At 42.7% G+C, this 21,033-nt stretch overlaps 1 protein-coding gene and 1 non-coding gene across 9 annotated transcripts in view; one reads left to right on the forward strand and one right to left on the reverse strand.

The window, feature by feature from the left end:
- Window positions 1-2,451: 2,451 nt before the first annotated feature.
- On the forward strand, window positions 2,452-2,525 carry Trnaa-agc (transfer RNA alanine (anticodon AGC)). Its single transcript has one exon. It is a non-coding gene; the product is annotated as a tRNA-Ala (tRNA).
- Window positions 2,526-3,183: 658 nt separating this feature from the next.
- The window catches only part of LOC134213881 (rap1 GTPase-activating protein 1), a 324,347-nt gene continuing 306,497 nt past the window's right edge, over window positions 3,184-21,033 (reverse strand). For 7 of the 8 annotated variants that reach the window (XM_062693320.1, XM_062693327.1, XM_062693324.1 and 4 more), the window contains 4 exons: window positions 16,053-17,726; window positions 15,470-15,770; window positions 14,802-15,190; window positions 3,184-5,799 (listed from right to left, as the gene is read on the reverse strand). In XM_062693320.1, the coding sequence (XP_062549304.1) occupies window positions 5,659-5,799; window positions 14,802-15,190; window positions 15,470-15,770; window positions 16,053-17,726 (2,505 nt within the window). In that variant the 3' untranslated portion in view covers window positions 3,184-5,658. The remainder of the gene's footprint in view (window positions 5,800-14,801; window positions 15,191-15,469; window positions 15,771-16,052; window positions 17,727-21,033) is intronic. The other variant, XM_062693321.1, reaches the window with a different exon arrangement.

Consider the following 21,033-nt stretch of genomic DNA (forward strand, 5'->3'; position numbering starts at 1 on the left):
TCTACGCGCAGCTGGAACGTGAGTACGACAGCTGCCCAAGCCACGACGTCAAAATCGTCAGAGGAGATTTGAATGCTCAGGTTGGCCAAGAGGAGGAGTTTAGACCGACTATTGGAAAGTTCAGCGCTCACCGGCTGACGAACGAAAACGGCCTACGACTTATTGATTTCGCCGCCTCCAAGAATATGGCCAATCGCAGCACTTACTTCCAACACAGCCTCCTGTATCGGTACACCTGTAGATCACCACTGCAGACAGAATCACACGACCACGTTCTGATTGATGGACGGCACTTCTCCGACATTATCGACGTCAGGACATATCGTGGCGCTAACATCGACTCTGACCACTATCTGGTGATGGTTAAACTGCGCCCAAAACTATCCGGCATCAACAATGTTCGGTACCGACGACCGCCGCTGTACGACCTAGAGCGACTGAAGCAACCTGATGTCGCCACTGCATACGCGCAGCATCTCGAGGCAGCGTTGCCGCAAGAGGGTGAGCTCGATGGGGCCCCTCTTGAGGACTGCTGGAATACAGTTAATAAGGAGAAAGACAGGAACACCGTCTTCGAACAGAGGTCGTACAGACTGAACACTTAACACATAGCATAAGTCAACGGATAGGACACATAACAGCCAGTGGACCAGTGGAGAATTTTTCAATCACGAAAAGTTTCCTCCTTACCGGGGCGGGAATCGAACCCACACTCCATAGCACATGCGTCTAGACAATTGACGTCGCTAACCGCATGGCCATGAAGCCCATGAGCCAGCCATTAACGACGCAGCGGAGAACAACGTCGGGTATGTGAGACGAAGTCGACGGAACGATTGGTTCGACGAAGAGTGCAGACAGATTCTGGAGGAGAAGGACGCAGCGCGGGCGGTCGCGCTGCAGCAAGGTACCCGGCAGAACGTGGAACGTTATATACGGAAGCGGAGACAGCAGACCCGCCTTTTTCAGGAGAAGAAACGCCGCCTGGAAGAAGCGGAGTGCGAGGAGATGGAACAGCTGTGCCGTTCTCAAGAAACACGCAAGTTCTATCAGAAGCTCAACGCATCCCGCAAAGGCTTCGTGCCGCGAGCCGAAATGTGCCGGGATAAGGATGGGTGCATCTTGGCGGACGAACGTGTGGTGATCGAAAGGTGGAAGCAGCACTACGAGGAACATTTGAATGGCGCTGAGAGTACAGGCAGTGAAAGTCAAGGCAGCGGAGGAGATGACTACGTCAGTTCAGCGGACGATGGAAGCCAACCAGCCCCACCTTGAGGAAAGTTAAGGATGCCATTCAACAGCTAAAGACCAATAAAGCAGCTGGTAAGGATGGTATCGGAGCTGAGCTCATCAAGATGGGCCCGGAAAAGCTGGCTGCTACAAATTGATAGTCAGAATCTGGGAAACTGAACAGCTACCGGAGGAGTGGAAGGAAGGGGTTATATGCCCCATCTACAAGAAAGGCGACAAGCTGCAGTGTGAGAACTTTCGAGCGATCACCATCCTTAATGCCGCCTACAAAGTGATATCCCAGATCATCTTCCGTCGTCTGTCACCATTAGTGAACGAGTTCGTGGGATGTTATCAAGCCGGCTTCGTTGACGGCCGCTCGACAACGGACCAGATTTTTACTGTACGGCAAATCCTTCAAAAATGCCGTGAATACCAGGTCCCAACGCATCATCTGTTCGTTGATTTCAAGGCGGCATACGACAGTATAGACCGCGTAGAGCTATGGAAAATTATGGACGAGAACAGCTTCCCTGGGAAGCTTATCAGACTGATCAAAGCAACGGTGGATGGGGTGCAAAACTGTGTGAAGATTTTGGGCGAACACTCCAGTTGGTTCGAATCGCGCCGGGGACTAAGACAAGGTGATGGACTTTCGTGCCTGCAAACTCTGCAAAGATGGTGTTCGCTTCCGATCCGGCAGGTACGAGACGGCGTAGAGCGCAGCGAGCGAGATGGGCAGACTAGGTGCAAAACGACTTGGCGAGCGTGGGGCGAATCCGAGGATGGAGAGATGCGGCCTCGAACCGTGTATTGTGACTAAACCGTGACTAAACTAAACCGAACCGTGTATGTAGACTAAATAAATGAAATGAATCTGACTCAATTAGCTCACTTCAAGCATTTCAGAACCTATTTTCTGAGAACGTTAAAGCTAGTGATAATTGATGGAAACCATTAAATATTTAAAAAAACACAGAACATTCGTAAAGATTCAATCAAAGTTAATTGCCTATATTCCGGGGATTAAGCCACCCGACTTGGACATTAATATACTACAATGTTGTGAAAACTCATATGTGAATATGAACATTATGTGGAAGATATTGATTTGAAAAATGTGTTGGTTTGTCAAATAAATTGCGAGTGATTTGACTATGCGTCCAATTTGGGAATCTCGAGCTCATTCAGTAGCCGCTAGGTTGTGAAGGCCGACGGAGGTCCTTCGTAGCTTAGTTGGTTAAAGCACCAGTCTAGCGTACTGAGGGTCGTGGGTTCGAGTCCCATCGAAGGAAAAGTGGTTACCTCCAATACATTTTTCAAATCAATATCTTCCACATAATGTACATATTCACATATGAGTTTTCACAACATTGTAAAATCGTAAAAATGTTGGAAGACATGCTTCTTGAAAATGGTCTACGAACTCTGGAAGTGTAATGATTAGTCATAGCGAGTTTTATAACTTATCCGAGGATGTCCGAAAAAACCTCTTGAAATCCGAGAGGACTGCCGGGAAGTCCCTGAAATTCAGGTTTGTCCTACCCACTACTCGGAACGTGACCGCACCCCTGACCCGATCCATCAATATAGTAACAGAGCAGCAGACGCGAGGATCAAGCAGACGCGAGGATAAAGTTTACCACCCTTCACGAGTTGATATCGGTGTTGACGTTTCTTTGGTTTACCGGTGATCACCGACAACGCTATAAAAAAAAGCCAACAAGAATTCTACAGAAGCGAGGTAAATCACAACTGACTGATGATCAATTGAACACTTAGTAGTAGCTAAAATTTAGATTTCGAATTTAATTTTATCGCTATTCCTGTATCGAATTTTGGTCTTACGGTATTGCCCATATACTATTTTTTTTATGAACCGAAGCAAAGTTACGAACAATAGTAGAAAACGGCTTTCTTTCTCTCTATTCCCATAGGATAAGTACCCAATCGTTTGCATATTTTTCTAATATATGTTTAAAATATATATAGAGTCTATTTCTTTCTGATAAGTTTCATATGATTTCTCATTCACGTGTAGTATCGATTTTCTCCACTAGGTATGATTCTTAGTCCGTCTCGGTTTCTCCTATTCAGTAGCAGTATTTTCGATACACTCGGCTTCAAGTTTTTTTTTAGTTCCGTAACTAATCTGTGATGATCATATCAACCTACTCATGTCCCAATTGTTGCTGTTCAGACGTTGTCTCCAATCCTCTACAATAGCAGCTGTTTTAAGAATATGCTTTAACACTGGACAAAGTTTGTTTTCTTTTTTTACGATTTATGCTGCTGATACATTTTCATATTTTATTGTTGGTAATTTGGTTGCTGAGACATCGATTCGATTATAAGAGTTTTACGAGATTTTTTTTATCTTTCTATTGTATCTGTGTTTGAATTGTTAAAGTGCAAAAACTACGCTTTTCTGTGATTTTCGTCTATGACATTCACTGACTGAATCGTTTAGTTTTTCTTATGATTGATTTGCTCTATTGATAAGTTGATATGACAAATTTGCGTTTTCCAGAAACTACGGTGGTCAGATTAGAAGCTGACAATGCTTTCGAAAAGTTTTGCTCTTGGGACAGAGGATGGTCGATTTATGTTTTCAGTGTATAGTTTGTAGCTTTTTGGGAATGTTGTTAACTTTGGTATCAATTCTTTAAATGTTGCATTTGACAGTACTCGTGTAATTTTTCATTATTTCTTATGAGCTTGCTTTGGAAACAGCTTCATGTGGTATGAATTGTAAGTAGAAGGCAGTATTTTTCGTACAAAGATACCATGTTTGTTTTTTTTTGTTTTCAGAATAAATGTTTGATCAAAAACAAGTGTTAGTCTGATTTTGAAATAAGTTTACCTAGAAATTCAATTTTATCATAAGGCTCGAGAGTTTCTGTCTGTATTTAAGGTTTATAGGATTCCGTGAGTGCTTTCCATTTGTCTGATTTAATGATCATTACAATTGTGTATTGCACATAATATTTTCACTCAGTTGTGTATTATCTCTGCGCTTAGATTTGTCTTTGTTTCTCTAAAATCTATATGTATCTAAGTTCTAAAACATCTGGTAGCTTATCGGATTGTTTTTCAACATTATATTTTTGGTTTCCTTGGTTAGCAATCTCTCAGTTGCTGAATTTATTCACTTTGAGAGAAAGAGAGAGATACATGCACTCTAATAGCCCATTCTATTCGTTGGTGTCTACAAACATATTAAAACTGTAATGCATTCTGCTTAAAAATGAACAAAGAAGTAAATAACGTGTCGTTAAAATATCTCTCAATCGAATACGCTAAGTCCATTATTTCATGACCATAGTCAATTGTCGAATTATTTTTGATATTTATCATAAATACTTTCATAATAATTGACATTTACAGCGTTAATTCCCAATTATTCATGAGAATTTTGTATCTTAGGTTTGAAATGTCAACACGAAGATGAAGCGTCAAGCTAAAACATTTATATACAAATTTCGTGGATACGTTCTTCTCATTGACATCTATTTGAGAAACAACAGAGAGCGAAGCCGCTAATCGATCACAGTGCAATGATAGCAAGCGCAGCAACCATTGGCCCATCAATATTGCCCACCCGCGCAACCACGCTGTCCATGGCACACGAGGTGGAAAGCAAGGAGAACTAGATCGACACGCCGCGCTAGCGGATAGAGTCGGCTGGCTTCATGTCGTTTTAACAAGAAAAAATAACCAAACGTGCTACAATTGAAAAGGCAACAAAACTTACAGCGCTAGTTTTGATTTCAGAAGAGCGACTTCTTCCGAAGAGATTTCAAAGTGTTTTTTAATAGGTTTAGGGTAAAATAAATTAAAAAAGGTCTTTTTACAGAAAACACTCGCAAACGATAATTGCTCTCTCTTTACTCAACATGTATTAGTTTTGAAGGAAAATATAATAGAACTAATCTGTTTTTCCTCCCGTGAGGTGGAAAAAATGTGCAGGATTTTCGAGAACCCTTCTGAGGGGAGGGATTATTACTTTGAGGAAAAATACATTTTTGCTTGCGTTCTACGAGGCAGACGATGACAACCATAACGACGATGACGACGATAATCAGCACCAGTGATGGCGACGACCACGGTAACGATTACAAAAAAAAAACGAGATGGGGATTGTGTGTGGTAAGTGGTTGTTACCTATACGATTGTGTTTAGATGGAAGTCGGTTGATAAGAGCAGACAATGCACTTCTTACGCTTTTCCATCCTCCATCTTTATCGAATATGCCCTTTCGTATTGTCACGCCCGGCATGTGTGTGTGTGTGATTCCGTTTATGTGTGTATGTACGTATGTGCGCATCCAAATACTCACTATTGTGGCGACAATAATGGCCAGAAAATGAAAAAGTAGTGGGTGGTGGGAGGATGTTTTCCATTATTAGAGCTCGGCAACGGGGCTCTTTAGAGGGGTTCAGCTGCGGCGGCCGGCATATACTCTTTTAGTAGATCACGTAGTCGAAGGATTTCTTTGCCGGCAGCGGCCAGGTCACCTTGCAGGGATAGTTCTCGCTCCCGTAGTCGTTTAATGTCACGCTGGCAGGTCTGGAAAAGGAAATGAAAATGTTAATTAATTTGGTAGAATCCTTAAAGATTTAAAAGGATTGAGATTGTGTTTGGGCTTAGTTGAACGTCGAAGATTCCACAACTTCGGTATTACCGGTTAGGGTGTAATAATCAGGAGCATAACGATTTAATGCCGACGGTTAAGTATCCCATCAAAACGAATTTAAAACCAACAATTTTTGAAGTTCTTCTTCCTTCATTAAATGAAAAATTATTAAATTTTATACTTCTAACGATAACTAGAGAACGGTCAAGACTGGATTCAAAAGTTTTTATCATTGTTTTTTTTGTTGTAGCAGTTCTTCGATTACTCACTTACAGAAAGACAACTTGGCTTGAAAAGTCGCCGCAAAACAATTGGGAAATAATTTTTAGTTAAATGGGAGATTTGAGTCATGCAGTTTGCTGGTTCTGACTAATGAGGCAGGTGAGTTTTGTCTATTTTAACTCGCCTCTAATTTGAATCCTACATGTGTTAAATTTTAATTAAATGAATGAATTAAAAAAAATCACGGGGGCGGCACAATCTCGGTCGGCTTTATTGCAGTTGCATTGCATTGCAATGAGTTGGGTGGCCAGGGGCCATTTTACCCAAAGGCAATTTGGGATAACAACTTGGTGACCGATAAGTAAAACAAATAAACAATTAAACAAATTTTGATCGTTTCATATGTATGATGATCACTTGGCATAAAAATGTATATGGTATTGGTCTTGCCAAATTCCAAACGGTTGTCTGCCCAAAAACGGTTTGGCCGAAAATGTCATTTGGGCGAAAGGGTTTTACGGCAGAAAATGTCGTTCGGCCGAACCGGCCATTTGGTTGAAAAAGTCGATGGTCGGAACGGGTTGTTTGGCCAAACGATCAGAAATGTCGTTTGCTGAAGGGGTTATATGGCCGAATATGTCGTTTGGCCGAAACATAATGCATTATAATTTTAGATGTAAATAATGTAGAAAACTGCGAAATGAAACATTTGTAGTAAGAAATAAGGAGTAATAAGTGAAGAGTTAGATGTCATAATTTTTCACTTTACACATTTCCTGTCTCATTTCTCACTTTTCACAGTGAGAAGTGAGAAATGAGGAATAGGGATTGAGAAATGGAAAGTGTCACTCTCACTTCTAATTTCTTGGTTCTCTCTATGTGACCTATTTCCGCTGAACGAGCTTTCCGTTGATTTGATCACTTGTGTGCTGGCGTGCAGCTCCAGGCGTGCCTGACGAGGAAAGAGGCAAAGTCATGGCCTGTTATTCACTAGCCAATGTTGGCAACCGAACCATTATACGGATGATATTTGGATTATCCAATTTTATTATATCTCACCCTCACATTCCCCTTCTTCTCTCATCAAAAAAAGAAAGAAAATCATTGACTACGTTTGATACGATTTTCCAATCCATACGCAAGTGCATATTTACTAAACAAATTAATCCAGGCTTTCTCTGAGCCTTGTGAACTGTAAACTTTTTTTTATGTTCATGATCCTTTATCTGTATTCTTTCTTATATTTTTTTGCAAATATATCTAGCATTGCAATCCAAAATCAAATAGAATTCGAGCCGGCAGACCATATCCAATACAATTTTGATGGCGTTCAAACGGGATAAGTCAAAACAATATCGGTCTCCAAACATACTCTGTATTGGTCCTTCAAGCTTAAGTCAATTAGTCCGGCACTCTCACACAACACCTTTGAAATTCAAATTTGCAACGTTGCGTTCTGCTGGTCCACCGTATTAACGTTTCTTTGACGCGAACAATCCGCCCCTCTTCTACACAACCATAAAAAGCTGCAACAATCCGATACTCTTCCAGAGCACCTTCGACAACACAAGCAGAAAACCGATGAGAAAACAAATAATTTATTCCGAAAACAAATCATGTTCAATCAGAACCGATAAGAACAACAAATCATTCAATCTGGTACCTTCGACATTACAAGTGGAAACCAATGAGAAAAAGAATCATTTGCTTCGACGCTACTTCAGAATTCTGTCGATATTTAAACTGTCGATAAGTCAAACCGATAAGAAAACAAATAAATTATTTCAGCGCTCTTCCAGAGCGTCTTCGACGTCACAAACTAAAACTGATGGGCAAATCATTCAATCCGGTACTCTACCACAGCAGCTTATCACATCACACATCAAAACCGATGAGAAAATAAATCATTTATGCTGGCGCTCTTCCAGAGCGCCTACGACTTTTTTTAAGTCGAAACCGTTGAGAAACAACACATTTTTCAATCCAGAGTGCCTTCGATATCACAAACCAAAACCGACAAGCAAATCATTCAATCTTGCATCTGGAAGTCTTTGACATCCCAAGTCATCCCGATGGCCAAATCATTCAATCCGACGCTCTTCCAAAGCGTCTTCGACACTACAAGTCGAAACCGATGAGCAAATCATTTAAGCCGACGCTCTTCCAGAGCGTCTTTGATATCACAAGTCGAAACCGATGAACAAATCATTCAATCCGATGCTCCTCCAGAGCGTCCTCGAGATTACAAGTCGAAACCGATGAGCAAATCATTCAATTCGACGCTTTTCCAAAGCGCCTTCGACAATATATTGTATACAAGTCGAAACCGATGAACAAATCATTTAAGCTGACGCCGTTCCAGAGCGTCTTTGAAATCACAGGTCGAAACCGATGAGACAATCTTTCAATTCGACTCTCTTCCAAAGCTTCTTTGACATCACATGTCGAAACCGATGAACAAAGCATTCGATCCGATGCTCTTCCAGAGCTTCTTCGATATCACAAGTCGAAACTGATAAACAAATCATTCAATCCGACGCTCTTCCAGAGCGCCTTCGACACTACAAGTCGAAACCGATTAGCAAATCATTCAATCTGACGCTCTTCCCGAGCTTCATAACTGAAGCACATTTTGAGGGTTTCTGTTCCGGTATTTTCTGGAAAGGTGTCCTTCTGTGGAAAATGGCTAGCCTTTGATCATCGTTTGCGACATCTCAAACTTTATAATTTTGGAAAAGAAGATCAATGGAGTTAATTTTAAGCCTTAATGGACAAGTTGTACATTTTATGGAATGGTGCCCCTCGGAGGAAAATGGTCAGTTTTGATCATTTATGAAGCCTCGCTATGACATCTCAAACTTCATGATTTTGCAAAACAAGATCAATGCACCTAATTTTGAGGATTTCTGGACAAGTTGGAAATGTTCTGAAATCTACCGCATTGATGTTGACGACATTGTTATTCGACGTATTTAACATATTTTGGAACATTCCTGATTACTCCGAAGAAAATACCTATTTCTATCATTTTCAAAACTCAGCCTGTGGTATGTCAAACTGCATGTTTTGTATTCAAAATTACGTCAATAAAATCCAACTCAATGATTATTACATCCTGAGAAGGGAAAAGTGCTTTGGAGAAAAGGGCCGTTGTTGTACCACTAAAAAATCAATTTTACAACAAATAAAACATCATGATTTTCTTATATGCAAAATTATGAAGTGCAATGAAGCTATCGAAGTCCCAGAAACTATTTAACAAAATTTTAAAAGGGTGTTAGAACATTTTGTTTTTTTTTGTCATTTTTAACAGAACTTCAACGAGTTGCTGGGCAACCGAGGTAACACCAATTTCGAAACATGACCAACTTGCCCAAAGACCACAAAATCATGAAGACTGACATGTCGCAAGCGAGGATTCGGAAATGATCGAAAATTAACATTTTGTTCAGATGTAGGCTTCCCAGAAAATTCCGGAACATGTCCAACTTGTACAACAACCACAAAAAAAGCTACATCGATCTTGCTTTGTAGAATCATGAAGTATAAGAAGTCACTAGCGAAATTTTACATCTAATAGAAATGTCAATTTTTCTTGGAGGATCAGATTTCTAGAAAACATGTCCACCTTGTTCAAAATCCCCCAAATAAGCTCAGTCAATCCAGTTTTGCAAAATCATAAAGTTTGAGATGTCGCAAGCGTGGTGCAGCTGCAGTGAAAAAGAAGCATTACGTAGCGTAGATGATTACGTCGATAGCTTTAATACCGCGATTTATTCCTTCCTTTTCGCTTCTACCTGTATCTACGCCATTCGCAACACTCGTTTAAACCTAGTCTCTTTTTCAGGTAACATAGTTTTCGATGAATTTTGATTTTCTTCTCCTAACTTCTCTAGAACGCTGACAGGAGCAAAAGAAAAAGGATGGTGTGCGTATTCCCCGATGTTATTTTCCAGAACGCGATCCGGAGAGCTTCAAATCGCTTGAGTAACATGTTTTCTCGTTTCCGTCGAACTATTGTAGAGACAGACACGCGTCGGTATCGTCAGTTCGTCGCCTTCAGTTCAGGGTTGATGAGATATTGAGCTTAACACGGATTGATGAATGGCAGTGAATTGTGGTTAATGTTGGGGTCATCATCTACGAGCTACTGTTTGCAAGCTGTAAAAACTATATCTCCTCAGATCAACATGGTTTCTTACCCAAGAGATCAGTGTCCACAAACCTCATGCATTTTTCCTCTTTTTGTATACAAAACATTGATGCAGGTTCTCAAATCCATGGTATATATACTAGGGTGGTTCAAAAAATCGATTTTGCTCCACAGTGCTCATCTGATTCTTTACCATGTTCTGAGTGTCCTCTGAGAATTTGAGCTCATTTGGATTAAAACTGATTTAGCACAAGCCGTTTCAAGTTTGCATGCAAATTAGTATGGGGAAATTTATTTTTTCATTATAACTTTAATGACGCTTCCCCATTAGGCGCAGGTTAAAAGAAAACCTACACAGCTAAAAGGAATACTCAACAGCTTTCACCTAACGAAAATCGCATGTTGATTAATCGCCCCAATAATTAGTAATCGAATTTAATCTATACCGTAGTTTTCTGGAGCTAATTGCATAACTCAGCAACAGGCAACATTGCTGCTTGTGGCGCGAAAGATAGCACACACAAATTCAGGCTACTATGTTGCACTGCACATTTCAGTGATGCCCTCAAAGAAGTTTAACGATCATGACTAAAGATTCGCAACCTGTCTTAAAATCGATTACTAATTATTGGGACGATTAATCAACATGCGGTTTTCGTTGGGTGAAAGCTGTTGAGTATCCCTTATGCTATGTAGGTTTTCTTTAACCTGCGCTTAATGAAACGTCATTAACATTATAATGAAAAAATAAATTTCCCCATACTAATTTGCATGCAAACTTGAAACGGCTTGTGCTAAATCAGTTTAAATCCAAATGAGCTCAAATTTTCAGAGGACACTCAGAACATGGTAAAGAATCAAATGAGCACTGTGGAGCAAAATCGATTTTTTGAACCACCCTAATATATACTGATCTCAAATCAGCATTTGACCGAGTAGATCACAAGATATTACTTGCAAAACTGGACAAGCTGGGAATTTCTTCTAATCTTGTTGACTGGATGGAATCCTACCTTACTAACCGTAAGCTGAGCGTTAAAATCGGTAATCATTCATCGGAATTCTGCTCGAATAAGTCCGGCGTTCCTCAAGGAAGCAACCTAGGTCCACTGCTATTTTCAATTTTCATTAACGAACTGTCCAAGCTATTGCCCCCAGGCTATCGGTTATTCTATGCAGATGACGTGAAAATCTTCATGATAGTCAACAGTATCCAAGACTGCTATCTGCTACAAGAACTGTTAAATGTTTTCGTTGAATGGTGCTCCAAAAACAAACTCTTAGTATTGCAAAATGCAACGTCATAACATTTCACCGGAAACTACGGCCAATTCTACATAACTATACCATCTTGAATCAGCATCATGAGCGCACTGATTACATTCGTGACGTGGGAGTCATCCTCGATCCAGCTTTCTCATACCGACTCCACTATGAAAGCATTATATCCAAGGCCAACAGGCAGCTGGGTTTTATTTTCAAACTGACTAGCGAATTTCGTGAATTTCTCTATGTCTCCGGTCATTATACTGTGCACTAGTGCGCTCTATATTGGAATCGTGCTCCGTTATTTGGTGTCCATATCAGGCGTCGTTGGATTTTGAGATTTGAGGCTATTCAGAGAAAGTTTGTCAGACAAGCACTTCGGAATCATCCTTGGCGTGATCCGCAGAATCTACCGCCCTACGAAGATCGTTGCAGGCTACTGGGACTGCAGACATTAGAAGAAAGGTGATATATTAGCCAAGCGGTCTTTGCTGGAAAATTGCTGCTGGGTGATATAGACTGCGCTGAAGTATTGGGACATTTGAACATCTACGCACCCGAGAGAAGTCTCCTTCAACGTGGTTTTCTGCAGCTTGAACAACGCCATGCGGAATATAGCCTTCATGATCCAATCCGCTTCATGTCCTCCAGATTCAACCAAGTATTCCACATTTTTGATTTCAACCATTCCGGTGCTGCTTTTCAACGTTGTTTACAAGCTAGGGGCATATTACCGATATGACATAGGTGAGATTCTGTCCAACGATTTTAAAGTTTCTTTAACGGTGTTATATGATGTATTTTTTATCGATTGCTGTCGTCGCTGAGCACGCAACATCCTGACGTACCCTGATGACTATAACAGTAAAACTACGAATCTTAGTTTTAAGTTTTATTGTATGTACCACAAATTGTAATGTTTAAGAAAAGAAATGAGGTTTTTACGCCGGTTTGAGCAAGACATGTGTTGATGGTCTACTCAAAATGGCTTTTCCTCATCTTAAGGGTTCATTAAGCATACGCAGATGAAGTTTAATTAGAAATAAAATGAAATGTTGCAGACGAAGCCACTAAATGGGGAAAAGGTCCTTCATGTAATATAGATAGAAGATGGTTTCGAGGACCCGAGTTTCTTTATGATAATGAAGTAAACTGGTTCATGACCCTTGAAGAAGGTACGAATGAAAGCGACAAGGGGTTACGGGAGGGTTACGTATGTAGCTATATGGTAAAGCAATCTGTGTTAGATTCTGCAAGGTTTTCTAAATTCGAAAGAATATTACGCTCGGTGGCGTACGTCCTCCATTTCATCGATCGCTTGCGTGCTTAGAAACGTAATGGATTTATGGATACTGTTGGATTAACTAGTGCGGAGATTCAGAAAGAAAATTGTGGTTGATTGTACGGTCTGAAGCGTTTCTGAAGTATGGCCATGCCAATGATGAAACTGTTGTCAACGAGGTGCGTCAGAAATTTCACGTTCCACGTTCCACGACTGCGAGTAGAAGTTCGTTTGACTAGAAAACGCTGCATGTGGTGCCGCGTGTATAAGGCAACTACGGTGGCTCCTAAAATGGGGCCGCTTCCTTCAGTACGGTTACAACCGCATGTAAATCCCTTCACCTACGTTGGGGTTGACATTTTTGGGCCATACCTGGTGAAGGTGTCCGAAGCGTTTCGAAGCGATGGGTTTGCTTTTTCACATGCCTTACAATCAGAGCCATTCATCTTAAAGTAGTTACCAGTTTATCCACCGATGCTTGTAAGAAGGCAATCAGAAGGTTTATAGCTTGAAGAGGGTCCCCTCAGAAAATATACTCTGATAACGGTACAAATTTTGTTGGAGCGAGTCGGGAGCTGCACGATGGAATCAGCAAGATCCACTTCGAACTGAGCAGAACCTTCACGAACGCACAAACCCAGTGGCGGTTCAACCCTCCCGCTGCTCCCCAGCCTGGGAGAGAATGGTGCAGTAAAAGCGGCACTCGGGTGCGTTCCAATTGCACGGAAACTGGATTACGAATCCTTCGCTACGGTACTGGCAGCAGCTGATAGCATGGTCAATTCCAGGCCACTAACGTTTATAACTTTGGAAACTGCTGAGCAAGAATCGTTAACACCTAAACACTTCCTGCTGCTCAATTTGCATGGCGTACGAGAACCGGAGAAACGTCCAATAGACGCAGGGAAGGCGCTGAGGAATAGCTGGAATTTTGTGAAACACACGCTGGACAACTTCTGGCACCGTTGGGTGGTTGCCAACTATCATTCGACGACCGAAGTGGTTCCGGGACATACAGCCTATCAAGGTTGGAGATCTGGTGCTGGTAGTTAACGAGAATGTGAGGAGCCAATGGTTACGTGAACGAGTTATCCAAACTACTGCGGGAAAAGATGGAGTAACGCGGCGAGCTGAGGACGTTATCCGCTGTTTTGAAGCGAGCTGTGACGATGAATTGAAGCTACCGCCGAAGGGAGGGGCAGCCCCTCGTATTAGTTATAACGCCAGTTGGTAGCTGGTGAGCAACACTTCTTCTTCTTCTTATTGGCATTGCATCCCCACACTGGGACAGAGCCGCCTCGCAGCTTAGTGTTCATTAAGCACTTCCACAGTTATTAACTGCGAGGTTTCTAAGCCAAATTAGTGTGCAAGAACATGATGCCTGAAAGTCTATGGAATACAGGAAGTACCTTCTTGAAAAGCAAAACAGGAGGTTCATGAAAATACTGAAAGTTCTCTATGCTGCCGCTAACCGCAAGTCGAGCACATCTGTATATGGGCGTCCATATACTGCTGTGCTCGACTTGCGGTTAGCGGCAGTATGGCGGTTTTTTAAACACATAACGTTTGAAAAACATTTAGATGTTTAAAACAAAAAGCGTGACGAGGAGCAATGCACTTGATGCTTTTTCTCATAGCGTAGTTTTAGATTTCAGCGACTTCTTAAGGCTAGCGCCCCTGGTGAGGGTAAAAATGCCAAAAAAGCCTAGAAACCATTCAGCTATTAATTGTGGAAGTGTTCAATGACAATGACAATGTAATGTCAATAAGGTTAAGCTTTTTATTAAAAAAAAAACTCCGCCTTATTCCGGACAAAAGCGTGGTTCAAAAAAGAAACTATTTATCATTTTGCCACATTGGCCAACATTATTTAATCCTACGGCTTAATCCAAGAAAAGTTTGTCTTGAAAGATGCAGACATGCAGCGTCGTTGCTTTGCATCGAAAATAAATTCCAATTTTTTTAATCCTTCAAATAATAGATTCGTCATGTTTAGTCTCAAATTCACTTACCACATTCTGCCTGAGGAGATCCAATTTATCACACTTCAGCCGGGTAATTTCCTGCTTGAATCCGTCCATCTGCTGCACAACGTCCGGCGTCATCAGCAGCGTTCCGGCACCCCCCACGGTAACACCTCCCACACCACCACCAAGGCAGCCGGCCAGATTCGTGCCGCCGCTTCCAGTGCTGCTGCGCAGGTCCCGTGTGCTATCGCCCCCGGTGCTGCCGGTTCCGACGCTAACGCTGATCACGCTGCCACCCCCGTTCGTCGACCGTTCCGCCCGGTCTCCGTCCAGACAGAGCGAGCACGCTTTGGTCGTTGCGTCCGCCGAGGACATCGATTCCAGCCCGGTGTCACTGTCGATGTACGTCGCTCCGGCATCTACATTTGGGAAAACTTCAGTTCGTAAGTGAAACAATTTTGAAATCATAAACCGCAAAGTTGAACACAATTTTTGCCAATCAGTGAATAAAAAAAACGGAAATCGGAATGCGTGAGCAGTTGTTGTTAAAAGTTACAAGCCAGTAGCAAAAGAGAGAAAAATCGAAAAAAGAGATCAAACGCCATTAGTTATTTGCCATGAAGATCAGTTATTGTCATTCAGAATGGATTGTGGAATGAGTGATGAATTGGCGCGGCTATGTGTGAGACGTGCGTTTCGAAATCGGAACTTACCCATCGGATCCAGATCGACACTGTTCAGGCTGGAGTCGTCGCTCGTTTCGGACATTGCCACTGGGCCGTTGTTGTTGTTGTTGCCATTGCTGACGCCATTCGCCAGCCCTTTGGTACCTCCGCCATGATTGCCGCCACCTACCCCGTGATGGTTGTTGTTGGCTGCGTTGCTGTTATTGTTGTTGTTTAGCTGGCTCGGATTGAGCGAACAGCGCGATGTGATGTCCGGCGAAGAGGCCACCGAATCGTTGGGAGACTTCCGAGAGCCCGTTGTGCTGCTTTTTGACAGCGATCGACCGATCTGTTCCGGTGAGAACAAGGAGGTCAGTTGTTGATACGCATGAAGAATGAATAGAATACTTACTTGTCATAAGACGAGTTAGTACAATCCCATTGAATTCCACCACTTAATTGTATCTTGACAGATACGTATTTCGACCTCAAATGTAAGGCCGTCTTCAGTGTCTCGTACTCAAGATACAATTAAGTGGTGGAATTCAATGGGATTGTACTAACTCGTCTTATGACAAGTGAAGACATTCCACTAAAAAGCTCAAAATAATTTTCTTATCAGAATACTTACGTTAACGACTTGTCCCGGTCCACAGGGCACGTCGGAGATCTCCTTGGATTTCTTGATGGAGTTGTGATGCTTTGGATTGGTTTCGACGGTTCCGTTCGTGGGGTCGGAATTCTGAGAGCGAAGGCGGGCGTTCAACGCTTTCTTCACCGTGTCGATGAATCGGGATCCGGTGAAGCCACCTTCTGACTTTGGAGTTTCTGGGGTAGGAGAAGTGGGAGCTCCCAACAAGTCAGCTCCCAGGAAGTCGCGTGTTTTCTCCTTCAGTTCGTCTACCAAGTTTTGCAAAAGCGATGTTCTTGTTCGCAGTTCTAGCTGCGCGAATTTGTCCGCTTTGTAGCAGGCGTTCTCCGCGTTGATCAGCTTGGTAAGGAGGAATTCTTTCAATTCAGGTCCCTTCTTGAATACTGATGGTTGGGGGAGCGTAGGGCCGAAGAACGGCACATCGTCCCGAGCGGTTACTGAAATCTTATACCGACAGTTGGGTGTGTTGGGCTCCAGCGGTTGAACAACGATGAATGCGTGCAGGAAATGACTGGCGATCATTGCCGGCGAGAAAGGAGTATTTTCCTCTTGAAATACGATTGCCACGATGTCGTTTCCGATGTGGCGTTTCCGCTGAAGTTGCTGAGGATCACCTTCGGTATATGGTAGGAGCGTAGACACGTGGAACATGATCTCCCGTTCTTTGAACACTTCGTAGACAGCGGTATCGCCAGTATGACCATTTTGAATATCCAATCCACCTCGGTAGCCTTTGTGATCGCGGAGTCGTATTCGTTGTCCAAGTAGATCGAGAAACTCTTCCAGAGCTGGGGTTGTATCACTGTTGCAGAAGAGTTCTTCCTCGGTGGTTTGTCCGTACCGTTGATACAGAACGCCAAATTTGAAGTTCGTGACTAGCACGTGTTCGTCGTAGCTGGCGATCAACGTGGACGCTTTGGGACAGAGTACGGGCATGAAGCTATCTACATTTATCTGATCGTTCAGAAGCCGTGCCATCTTGATTGGAGATGGGTTCGACCCCAAACATGACGCTGGAATGATTTCGTGCATGGTTCCGGTTCTTAACCGGAGCAGTAACCGGATATGATCCTGATTGGCTACGTTCTCTGATTTGATGGAGAGTAATACTGGGCCAAGCTGGTCATCGTAGCCTACCAGATTCGAGTGCTCTCGCGAGATGAAAAACCTTCGGTAACATTTAGCCGTATCATCGGATTCGATCTTGCCCACCCGCCAGGTAGTGTGAGAAGGTATATCGTACCCCGCATCGTGATCAGTGCCATCTATCCAATAGCCCCCACTGTTCGGTATCACAATCATCGCATAGGGGGCCGGTTTGCTGAGATGGTCCTCCAGTAACCGCTGCAGCGGCGGAACCGCCGAAATGATCGACGAACTTTGGGAACTTACCGACGACTGACTCTGGTACTGGGGATGATGGTGAAGCGTTCCGCCATTCGAGAGCGTATGGTGCAGGTGCCCGCTGGAGCTGTTCGACAGCAGATGCGGTGACGCCGGCGTTGAGCTCGAGTTCGAGTGCGGATTCGACGACATACTGTTCGAGTGCCGCAGCAGCGATCGCGTCTGCTGCGGGATTTGTACGGTGAGATTGTTCTGGGGGTCGTTGTTGTTGCCGCCATGTGGGTTGGAGATTCGTTCTTCGCGGGTGTTCTGGAAGTAGAGGAAAAAGGAATTGGCGTTCGTTAAAAGAATATTTTTATAATTATTGTGATTGTTAAAAGTTTGGTGTGTCAGTATACGAATGGTCACGATGTCATAAAGATTTGAGATAACAAAGCATGTTCCAAATGATACAACTGACGCGTGACTAGATTTTCCAAAATCAAGAACTTAGTTTAAAGGCATATTCAATACAATATTAAACAGGATTTCACTCCATATGCGTACATGAGAGAATGAATGCAAAGTTCGATCACGTTCGAAGTTGACGAGGCTGTAGCACTCATTCATACATGATGATTAGTAATAGCAAGCGGTGATTGATTTGCGTGGCAAAATCGATCACCTTGTAGAAGGCTTCGCGCCCACTCACTGAACTTTAAACGTGCTGTGTTTGCTAATTTATGAATGAGTCAGTATAACGCCTACTATGATCCTGAAAAATAGATCAATAGATTGGGACATGTCTTGTAGAAACAGACAGGTCAGATGTTGCAATCAAAAAGGTAAAGTTATTGGAGAAATTTGAAAAGAGATTCTATACCTAGTTTCCATCTTTCATCGGTTGTTTGTTATTGGAAACAACACGTCCGTTGTCGCTGCCTAACTTAAACGGAGCGAGACAATGTTATTCACTGTTGACGGACAGAGGCATGATTATATAATCTATCGGTTCCATTGTTTAAACTAGCGACTTTTTTTTTAAATCGTTCCGCCAGTGCCAGTTGTAAACCCGCAGACCAGACTGTCGGTATCGGGGTATCGGTGAGTAAAGTAAACAAGTCAAATTTTCTACTGCATGTCACAGAGTTTGGCAGCTGCTGTTAGAACGAAGCGTAAATGAATAATGATGAATTGCCGACCAAATCTAAGGTTGACCCAAGGACGATGCCATGTTTATCGGGGTTTCCTCCCACATTTGCTTAGCATTGAATAACGTAACACAAGAAAATAGACATTGTTAGTTGAGGTCTTCGTTCATGGTCGAGGTATAAATAATACGATTTGTTCTCCTTCGTTCAAAAAATGTTGTTACAATTCTACATATGTTAATTTTACACAAATTTGTATTTCTATATTCCGAACATTGCACAAAAAGTTTGCAACTAACACTTTGCGTCAGTAATGATCAAAATTCAACACCTCATGAACAACAAGGAAAGTGTAATTCTCGGTAATGAAGTAAGCTGAGAAGATGATTATCTCAACGAGCCATCAACCAAGGCCCAAATTAGAACACATTACTTATTGTGGCCTGCGGTAAATCCCATGCAGTGACACGCCTGGCCATCAAGTCACAGAACGAAAGAGACCAGAAATAATCAGGTCGCTCACGTTGAATAATTCAATAATTGCGGAGGTGCGATTTATGCTGATTTGACGACACGCCATCAAACGCACCTCATATCGAGCAGAGATATAAGATTTCAGTGGGCGTTGGATAGCCCTCGGAACGGAACGGAGCGCCATCTTCCGGGACAATGATTATGAAGCGGATTGGCGTCACGTGGAGGAATTTATGCGCTGTATGTAGGCGATAATAGCATGTTGTATGACAATTACCGCCCCATATGATATGAGATGAAAATGATTGGTGTTTAACAGTTATGCGTCGAATCATTCCCGGCATTTCTGCTATCGTTCATTCATTCGTTTGCTTGGGCGGTTTACATTATTTATGCAAATTTGAATCGTGCAATGCTGAGGATTGATGGGAAAAGAGAGGAACGAATACCAAGAGATAGCAACGGCCAACATGCAATAGCGCTATTATGATACTAAAGTCTGCCGTGTGAATTTCTGAACCGTTTTCAACACTTTCCAGAGCGGCAGAACTTTTGCACCACACTCCATAATCATGACATTGCATTGCGTCGAAAATTCAGAGCCGGATGACTAATCAAGAGGGCCGGAAATTTTGGGATTAATTAGTAGTCTAACTTCTATTGCATGAGATTATTCATTTAAATATTGCCAAAAAAAACATCAATTCTGTAACACGAGTTTGAGTATTGCTGATTCGGCCCTGATTTAAAACATCCCTGACCAAGGCATGGTCGGTCGTCAGGTTATCTCAACAGGGTCCACCTAAGCGTGCTATCCATCGCAGAACAACTCGGCAGACCGTAACCGCTGAAAAAAAATTATAATTACTTTTTACTTTGGCTAAATTAAGCCTAACCACATTTCATTCGCAAGAGAAGGTTATCTGCGATGCGGAAAAAAGTAATGTTTTCTATCCATGCAACTCGGAAGATAGTTTACTGACGTTAGGTTGTTGGTCGACCGACCGAAACGCGAACGCCCTTCCACATTGTCCAAGGAGCCGGCGAGCACCGGTTCATCCGCCTACCATATTTTGCTGTGTGGAAAATCCATTCTACTCAGAAAGCGTCGGGTCCACGTCCAAGGCTAGGCGGCAGACATTGCAGATGTCGGCGTGTTGCATTGAGTAAACTCTGCATAATAATAATAACGATGGAACCCGCATTGCAAGACGCCATATAAAAAAATGAAGCAGAAGTGGAGTAGAAACAAAAGAAAGAACCTCTTTTGCTATCCGCAGCAACAACCGCCGACAAGTGCTGGGAAATCTCGCAAAAAGCCTCCACGATGGCCAACGACTGTCGGAATCAGCATAATCATAATTAAATGTGAGAAAATGACCATCCCCCAATGCAACGTGCGGACAAGTTCAGATCACCGGACAAGGCCTATTCTTGCTTGCCGCGTCTCGGTCAGAGCGGAACGTCTCGGAATAAATTCTGCGGTTTTCCTTCGGTTACGGTCCGCTGAGCGGTGAGAAAAAGTCAGCTTTTGAACCCCTTTGCTGAGCTTTCTTCACACTCGACCGGTCATAGCAAGCCGAAGTGAACAACCATCAGCACGGTGTTGGTCGTCGTCGTTGCCTTTTTGATTGACAGTGATATGGGCTACTACGATGACTGCAACAACTACTGGGGGAAGCATTTCCGTTCCAATAGACATTCGTTGGGTGACTCATAATCTTTTGTTCGTGGGGGTAAGTTCAATAAATTAATAAAGGTGCAATATTGAACAGGATAAGCCAAATGAAAACCAAACGAACAAACATATTTTCCCTTCGGCGTACCACTTGACATGGAACAGATGTTTGTCCCGGCTACAATGAGGGAGGAAACCAGTCGACCGTTTAGCAGTTTGTTTATTCGTCCTATCAAGAACCAAACTTTAGTTGCCGTTGCATTTCTGCAGCCAAGCCAACTGGAACCCAAAAAATATTCAAAATGAAAAATGAGCTTGGGAAACGTTGGAAACA

The sequence above is a fragment of the Armigeres subalbatus genome, chromosome 2 (assembly GCF_024139115.2).
Source record: "Armigeres subalbatus isolate Guangzhou_Male chromosome 2, GZ_Asu_2, whole genome shotgun sequence".
NCBI lineage: Eukaryota > Metazoa > Arthropoda > Insecta > Diptera > Culicidae > Armigeres > Armigeres subalbatus.